The 8,732-nt window shown below is 40.5% G+C and overlaps 1 protein-coding gene across 6 annotated transcripts; it reads right to left on the bottom strand.

The window, feature by feature from the left end:
- Positions 1 to 343: 343 nt before the first annotated feature.
- On the bottom strand, positions 344 to 7,391 carry Mterf1 (mitochondrial transcription termination factor 1). 6 transcript variants are annotated; one of them, NM_001433441.1, is made up of 4 exons: positions 7,257 to 7,391; positions 5,701 to 5,828; positions 5,424 to 5,472; positions 344 to 1,632 (listed from the first exon to the last, which is right to left on the bottom strand). In NM_001433441.1, exon 4 carries the CDS (start codon positions 1,599 to 1,601, stop codon positions 477 to 479), a length of 1,125 nt encoding a protein of 374 aa, NP_001420370.1. In that variant the 5' UTR covers positions 1,602 to 1,632; positions 5,424 to 5,472; positions 5,701 to 5,828; positions 7,257 to 7,391; the 3' UTR covers positions 344 to 476. The 6 variants fall into 6 exon arrangements, with proteins under 6 accessions (NP_001420370.1, NP_001420372.1, NP_445951.2 ...); NM_001433443.1 differs by having other exon boundaries at positions 5,424 to 5,469; NM_053499.2 differs by lacking the exon at positions 5,424 to 5,472.
- Between the last annotated feature and the right edge of the window lie 1,341 nt (positions 7,392 to 8,732).

The raw sequence follows: 8,732 nt of genomic DNA, 5'->3' as shown, positions 1-8,732 counted from the left end.
AATGGACTATTATATTAACTTAAACTAAGAGGGGGTAGATAGAACTATATTAGAGCATACTAACTGTGAGTTCTTCTGACCTATAAAACAAAGTATCCACAGAAGCATTATACATTTGTCCATGATGAAACTTCAAAACCCTTGGGCCAGCATGAGGCTCAGTGGATAAAAACGCTTTGCTTCCAGGCCTGGTGACAGAAGTTTGTCCCTGGAACCCACTTAAAATCTCTCCTCAACCTCCACAGGGGCCTCTGCACACACACATAAGCACATGCAGAAGCAGACACACACACACATACTCTATATATACACACGCAAAATACCTATACAAATAAATGCAATATTAAATATTTTAAAATATTTATTTAAATGATTTAAGTAAAAAAATTATTTAAAAAAATCTCTCCTGTTTGAAAAGTCCAAACTGGAACCAGCACTCTACTTGCAAGATTCCTGGTGACTCCGCCTGCACTGGCCTACCCACTTAATCTCTTCAGTTTAGCTTCATATCGTCTCTGACTCCAGGACAGCAGAGCAATGCTTGAGGTGCTCACGTCATATCCAGCATGTGCCAACTCTCTGATGCGAGTTTTTAAAGTATGTATGCTCGAGTCTAATACCCTTGGATTTTCAAGTATTTGTGAAGTACTGATTTTCTCTTCTAGGAGGCAGTCTATTTTATCATTGAACTTTTTCTCTGACAAGAAGATCATATTCAGATAGCTTAGGACAAACTTCTGTACCTCCTCCTCAGTGCATCCGAGAGAGAGCAGCCTCTTTTTGATGTTTGTGTAGTTTCTTTTGGTACAGTCGTTGGAAAGGTCTAAGATTCTAGCTCCTGGACCACATATCAGAAGCAGCAGGTCCTCTTTGTCTAAGTTGAAAGTTGACTGTAAAAATTCAATGTTAGTTTTCACACGTTTGGTGCTCTGAATTAAGATGGAAGGATTTTTAGAAATTATCTTCCTGACAAAATCTGTGGGATTATTGTGACCTAAGGATATACCGGTCTCCTGCAAAAATTCAACCATTTGTTTATTCAAATTCAGACTGTTGGAGAAGGTCCTGGGAGCACTGGTCAACAGTCGGCAGAGGCACTTATGAGTCAACCCAACAGAGCAGAGGAACTTTATGTTATTCTCTAAGTTTAGGTTGTTATTAGACCGAAAGAAGGATTCAGGAGAACGCTCCAAAATATTTACAATTTCAAGGTCTGATGCCATAATCTCTCTCCACAGATCCCACCGTTTTGAAAGACTTTCAGGAGTGCGTGTTATGGCTCGTGGATATCTTGATATGATGCTACCAATCACTTTGTCACTTGCTCCTTTGGACAGAAGGAACATCTTCAGCTCCTGCTCATTCGTGACAGCCCTGTTAAAAACTCCAGGCTGTCGTCTCCTTGCCATGTCGACATCAACTCCCATGGTGAGTAAGTTGTTGAGTAGGTCCCCATTCTCCCCGTCTTTACTGTTACATTCCACACTAAAAGGCCTGAATGAAATCGACTTGAGGAAAACTTCTGCTGAATATTGGGGCACCCAACCTCTTAAATCAAAGAGGAAGTTCCTTCTCACACGCCAGATGTTTCTTGATGCCATTATCACAGGATAGTCCAAAGCTTTTCAAGTCCTGAGTAAGATAAATATACTGTTAACATATAATACTATGTGAATGCGTATGTTAAATAACCAGTGACAATGCTAAGATCCTGGAGAAAGCATCCGCCCCTCCTGCTCTCCAGGTGCTGCAGGCATCCCCGGCCTCACTGTTTCTGTTGATCCCTATGGACTTAAGGCTCCTCCTCTGTCACTACAGAGAACAGCACCATGCTGTCCCTAACTGTACTGCCCCTGTATTCTTCTTTATTCTTTTTTAAAATTTTTCCTACCATCTTTATTAAATTGGGTATTACTTATTTACATTTCAATTGTTATTCCCTTTCCTGGTTTCCAGGCCAACATCCCCCTAAATCCTCCCCCTCCTCTTCTCTATGGGTGTTCCCCTCCCCATCCTCCCATTACCGCCCTCCCCTCAACAATCCCGTTCACTGGGGGTTCAGTCTTGGCAGGACCCAGGGCTTCCCCTTCCACTGGTGCCCTGACTAGGATATTCATTGCTACCAGGGTCAGTCCATGTATAGTCTTTAGGTAGTGGCTTAGTCCCTGGAAGCTCTGGTTGGTTGGCATTGTTGTTCATATAGGGTCTCGAGCCCCTTCAAGCTCATCCAGTTCTTTCTCTGATTCCTTTAATGGGGATCCTATTCTCACTTCAGTGGTTTGCTGCTGGCATTCGCCTATGTATTTCCATATGCTGGCTGTGTCTCTCAGGAGAGATCTACATCCAGTTCCTGTCAGCCTGCACTTCTTTGCTTCATCCATCTTATCTAATTGGGTGGCTGTATATGTATCAGTCACATGTGGGGAGGGCTCTGAATGGGTGTTCCTTCTGCCTCTGTTCTAAACTTTGCCTCCCTATTCCCTCCAAAGGGTATTCTTGTTCCCCTTTTAAAGAAGGAGTGAAGTATTCGCATTTTGGTCATCCTTCTTGAGTTTCATGTGTTCTGTGCACCTAGGGCAATTCAAGCATTTGGGCTAATAGCCACTTATCAGTGAGTGCATACCATGTGTGTTTTTCTGTGATTGGGTTACCTCACTCAGGATGATATTTTCCAGTTCCCTCCATTTGCCTATGAATTTCATAAAGTCATTGTTTTTGATAGTTGAGTAATATTCCATTGTGTAGATGTACCACATTTTCTGTATCCATTCCTCTGTTGAAGGGCATCTGGGTTCTTTCCATCTTCTGGCTATTATAAATAAGGCCGCTATGAACATAGTGGAGCATGTGTCTTTGTTATATGTTGGGGCATCTTTTGGGTATATGCCCAAAAGAGGTATAGCTGGGTCCTCAGGGAGTTCAATGTCCAATTTTCTGAGGAACCTCCAGACTGATTTCCAGAATGGTTATACCAGTCTGCAATCCCAACAACAATGGAGGAGTGTTCCTCTTTCTCCACATCCTCTCCAGCATCTGCTGTCGCTGGAGTTTTTGATATTAGCCATTCTGACTGGTGTGAGGTGAAATCTCAGGGTTGTTTTGATTTGCATTTCTCTTATGACTGAAGATGTTGAACATTTCTTTAGGTGCTTCTCAGCCATTCGGCATTCCTCAGCTATGAGTTTTTTGTTTAGCTCTGAACCCCATTTTTTTTTTGGTTCTTTTTTTCAGAGCTGGGGACCGAACCCAGGGCCTTGCACTTCCTAGGCAAGCGCTCTACCACTGAGCTAAATCCCCAACCCCTGAACCCCATTTTTTAATAGGGTTATTTTTCTCCCTGCAGTTTAACTTTATGAGTTCTTTATATATTTTGGATATGAGCCTGCTATCAGTTGTAGGATTGGTAAAGATCTTTTCCCAATGTGTTGGTTGTCATTTTGTCCTAACAACAGTGTCCTTTGCCTTACAGAAGCTTTGCAATTTTATGAGATCTGATTTGTCGATTCTTGATCTTAGAGCATAAGCCATTGGTGTTTTGTTCAGGAAATTTTCTCCAGTGCCCATATGTTCGAGATGCTTCCCCACTTTTTCTTCTATTAGTTTGAGTGTATCTGGTTTGATGTGGAGGTCCTTGATCCACTTGGACTTAAGCTTTGTACAGGGTGATAAGCATGGATCGATCTGCATTCTTCTACATGTTGACCTCCAGTTGAACCAGCACCATTTGCTGAAAATGCTATCTTTTTTCCATTGGATGGTTTGGCTCCTTTGTCTAAAATCAAGTGACCATAGGTGTGTGGGTTCATTTCTGGGCCTTCGATTCTGTTCCACTGGTCTATCTGCCTGTCTCTATACCATATATTGTTCTTTTTATTGCACTGTGCCTGCTTTGATTCCCCAGAATCAGTTCTCCCCTCCATCTCTTCTCATTTCTGGTTTCTTTTGTTTCTGACATCTTCTGTTCCTAATAAGTGGCACTTTCATTCCCATTTGTCTTTCGACTTGCCATATGTTTGAACTGACTCTGCCCATAGACACTAGATTTCTTTGCTTCTGTCTACCTTAATCTCAAACTTTAAATGTAGCTCTGAAAAACCACACTTCAGATAGTCTAATTTCCATCTTTAATATCTTTTTTGGATTTATAACACCCTTTAAATGGGTCATATTGATCATATGTGTAAATATATGTCTATTATATGTATATAAAATTGTATGTCATTTATTATATAATATGTAATATTGTGTCATATATAATATGTAATATTGTATAATATACAATATACAATAATCTATATAAATAGACATTATATAATATATTATATAAACATTCTATATTAAATTATAGATAAGCATATTTATGTATATTCTTACACAAATCTCTGGACAACAGCTAACAACATCAATCTCTACCTCAGTTTCCCAAACTGTTTCCTTGGTTGGAATGCAATAATTGTAAATTCATTTCCATCTTCAAAATGATACCGTTGAGGGAATGGAGTGAAATTCAGAGGTAGATCAGTGGTACAGCATATATCCTTAGCATGCATAAGGACTTGAATTCAATCCCCCAACACCACAAAGGAGGAAGAGGAAGAGGAAGAGAAGGAGGAGAAGGAGGAGAAGGAGAAGGAGGAGGAGGAGAAGGAGGAGGAAGAGGAAGAGGAGGAGGAAGAGGAGGAGGAGGAGGAGGAAGAGGAGGAAGAGGAGGAGGAATTAGTTTTCTAATTTAAAATTTCTTAGGTCTTAAGCCTGGAATAAGAGTTTGTCAAGAACACTAGCTGAAGTGTTCATTAAACATATTAAAGCTGACCTGGCTGTCAGGTTCTCCCATCATCCCTCAGTCCCTTACCTGTTACAGGGTACTCCTGGCTAACATATAGCACCCCTACCTCAACTCTCCAGCCCAGAGGCTGGGCTGCCCTTCCCCCAGCTGTTCTTCCATATATAATCTAGCCATTTTGGCAACATCAGTCTTTTTGGTCCTTTTTGCCCTTTGGCCTCTTGGCTGCTGCTCAAGGGTCCTCTCTCCTCACATGGCCCAGCTCAGTCTGCCACTCATGTCCACTCTAGATTCTTCTAAAGGCCTTTGGCTGTTCCCTCATGTCTACAATAACCCTTCTCCTCCACCAAACTCAGGAATGGCCATGTCTTCCTTTGATTTATTTTTTCATTCAAGGCTGTGGTTTCCAGTATATCAAACATTCTGATGATAGCTTGATCACTAAAGGAATACAGGCAACACTAACCGAACTCAGTGCCTTAAAAGAGAGAGCGAGAACACAAAGTTGACTGGTGATGGAATGCAATGTGAATCTAAGAGCAGCTGGAGGACTGGGGTGAATTTGATCAAGACACCGTGTATTAAATTCTCAAGTAATTAATAAAAATATACATAATAAGAAAAAGAATGAAGGCCCTACCTTGTACAATTCAACCTTTTTCTTTTCAGAGACACATGGGTGACCTCTGCTGGATAACAGGACAGAACACTATCAGATTACAATCAGACAAGTTTTATAAAGATCTTTATAAATAAGCATGCAAAATGATCCAATAGGGCATAAGGAGAGAACATAGTATAAATTTTTCAATTATGCTTGTCTTATCTTGTGAAGATTTCTACTTTTTTATAAGTCTTATAACACATACATCATTAAATGATAGGTAGATTTTTAAAAAAAAATCAGTCATACATACCATACATAAAAGCCATACACATACGAAGCCTTTAGGGTTAAAGATTACTACCCTATACAGTGCGTTCTCTTCAGATGCTTAGCATCATGGTAGACAGATGAACATCCACAGAACATTCAAGAGAAATCCTTATACCGATGAACCAAAAGGAAACAAAAAGGTTTGATAAGACTCTTAAAAAATGGATTAAAAAAATCCATTATGGTTTCTGCTAGACCTGTCACCAGTAGATTCTGTTTCTCTTTATATAACTTATCACCAAATAAGCATCTTCTAAATGAATCAGCACATACAAAAGTGAACTGAGCATCTATGCAGACCCCCAAGCAGGCCTCCTGATTAATGTCACTTGTGATAAACATCCCCATGAGGATTTTTAATATATATATATCAAAGTCCCTCTTTTGCTTTCATGTCACTCATATGCAAATACATATATGTTTTATATAACTCTAAATTCTATATTAGAAACGTCCTATTGCTTTTCCTCATAATTCTCATATTCCTGTCCCCTTCTTGTTAGACCCTCCCTCCCCGCAGTACTTGTTACTTTTATATCAAATTCACCATCGAGGGCGCAAGCCTGTACACACATACACCTTTTTAGATTCTCACTTATCTTGTTAAACTATACTTTCTTTCAGAAAGGGTCATTTTCTTGAATCCAAGCTGTAGTGCAAAGCCTTGTTTAAACACAATCTTCTTTTTAAAACAGATTGTTCAGCAAGAAAACTATACAACATAATGCAATTTAAAAAATTTTAAAAATTGACTTTAGTCTTCCTCTAAAAATAAAGCAGAATGTTCAGTGTAGCGAATATCATAAAAATCTCCGTGATTGTAATGAGTGAGGTCCAAAGAGGAAGGCTTCTGCCCCCTTTCTGTCCCACAGTTGGAAATCTAACAGGCTTTTAAAGAAAACTGTTAATCATTCGCATTGGGGGTACCAAAATCAGCTAATTTTTTGACGCAGCATAAAGTGGAGAATGGATTTTGTTTTGTTTTTGTTTGTTTGTTTGTTTTTAGAACCACAGGCTTGTCGTTAAGAGAGACTTTGGATATCCCCAGAAAAGGTAAGGACCAGATATTTCTACCACCACACCTCCAACCTGGAAAAGAAAAAGGCAAAAATATCGCTGGTATAGTAGAGAATAAAAGAGATCCAGGCTAGATATCGCCACATCATTTTTGTGAGATGCACAACCTCTCACAAACTAAACATTTCTCAATCATAATGAAAAGAAAACGGCAAGAGAAGACTTTTCTCCAAGCATGGGTGGGGAAAGGTAGCGGTATCACAAATGTACTTTAACACCAGAACCCAATGTTACACATACGTTATTTCGTAATGTCCGACATATACAACAACCTAAGGGGTGGGCACTGTCGGTAAAGTTACAAATTCTGACACAATGCCGAGCTCCTTTGCTGTATGAAATGAAGAGGAATTGAGTCTGAACTCAAAACCACCGTAATTCCACATCGAGGCCTCCAGGGAAATTCTGCAATGCTCTTTAGCAACTGCACTGTTTGGCAGACACAAGCAACCCGCTTACCAACGGTACAGCGTCTCTCCAACCCCAGCCTGAACTCAACTTTGTATTCGCGTCCGGTACCAAAGCTCGCGGTAGACACCTTTTACTTCCGCCTTTTACTTCTGCCCCTACACGCCAAGGAAGGAATAGGAGGGCGGAAGTAATGACTGACTTCCGGCCCCCGTCCCGGCGCAGAGGTGACGTCATTGACTGCGCGGTGTGCCTAAATCCTCGCTAGTCTTCAGGAGCCCAGCAGGGGGCGGCTAGAGACTGCTATGGACGTCGTAACTCCTCTGTGGGGCTGGTTCGGGACCACTGGGCATAGCCAAGGTTTTCCTCTGAGTGGGGCTGATACTCTGCCTGTACCAAAGGAAGAGGTTCGATTTTGGTCTCACTCTTTCTCTTTCTCTTAGTTTGCTTTATAGACCACCACCACGCATTTTTCTGGTTGGTTTAGTGTTTATAAGAATAAAGATTAAAGAATGAAGGATATTATTTAAATTATTAATAATCTACCCGGGAAGGGAAACTACTAACCATAGTTTCTACAGCTTTGGGGACGGGGTACGACTTGAAAAATATCCCTTGCCTGTGTTTATTCGTGTCTATTTATTGAGCATTCCGTGCATTCCAGGCCTGTTTCACATTAAGGAATACGGGGGAAAGCAAGACAACCTCTGCCTTCTGGACCATAACTCTCGCGGTCTCACTTCTGCCTGCATATTCTCATTTTAGCATGCCCCACGGATTTTCATTTATGAACACCAGGAGATGGCTTAAGTCCCCATGAAACTGATGTCAATGCGGAACAGGTATAGCTGAGCTATTGGAGAATTTGAGGGACAGGAAGACCAGAGGTAGGGAGTAAAAGACGAGGAGCAAAGAAGAGGAAAAAAGAACGGGGAGCAGTACGGTAGACATTTCCCAAGATGCTGTTCTGGGTTCTTCCTTTAGTTTTTTTTTTTTTTTTAATGACTATTAAGCCAACTTTGTATTAAAGTTGTGCTGCTATGCAAGTATTTCTCTTTTACCATTTCTATATTGAAAGGATGGTGATATGTGATGATGCACATGGCTTTAAATGACCTTACTTGGAAGGAGGAGTCTACATCAAGACAAATCCCTCCCTAAAATTAGACTTAAAACACTTGGGAATTAGCCTAAATGTGTAGTTCAAATTCCACATCCATGCTATCTTCAGAATTGTCCCAGTCATCTTATAGCCAAAGATTAATAATAATGAAATAATTAGTAATACTGACTATTGTGCCATATATGCCTGCCTTACTAGCTTTTCATTGGAAGTTCACAGACTTTGCCACTCATATTAGAGTCTCAACAAACCCAATTACAGTCAGAAAGGAATTAGCCCTCCATTTCTCTAAGAGAACCCACAGGTAAAATACCACCATCCATAGACCCCAGGAGTCAATAAACAAATGTCCTTTCTACTTCCTCCTCAATTACATAAATCTTACATCTTCCCGTAGTTACACT

Source organism: Rattus norvegicus, chromosome 4 (genome assembly GCF_021556685.1).
Source record: "Rattus norvegicus strain SHRSP/BbbUtx chromosome 4, alternate assembly SHRSP_T2T, whole genome shotgun sequence".
Classification (NCBI taxonomy): domain Eukaryota; kingdom Metazoa; phylum Chordata; class Mammalia; order Rodentia; family Muridae; genus Rattus; species Rattus norvegicus.
Note: the sequence above shows the minus strand (reverse complement) of the source record. Positions and strands in the feature narration are given on the sequence as shown.

Excerpts from the sequence above, each read along its gene's own strand:
- Mterf1 (NM_001433441.1), bottom strand. The coding sequence starts at position 1,601 with ATGGCATCAAGAAACATCTGGCGTGTGAGAAGGAACTTCCTCTTTGAT.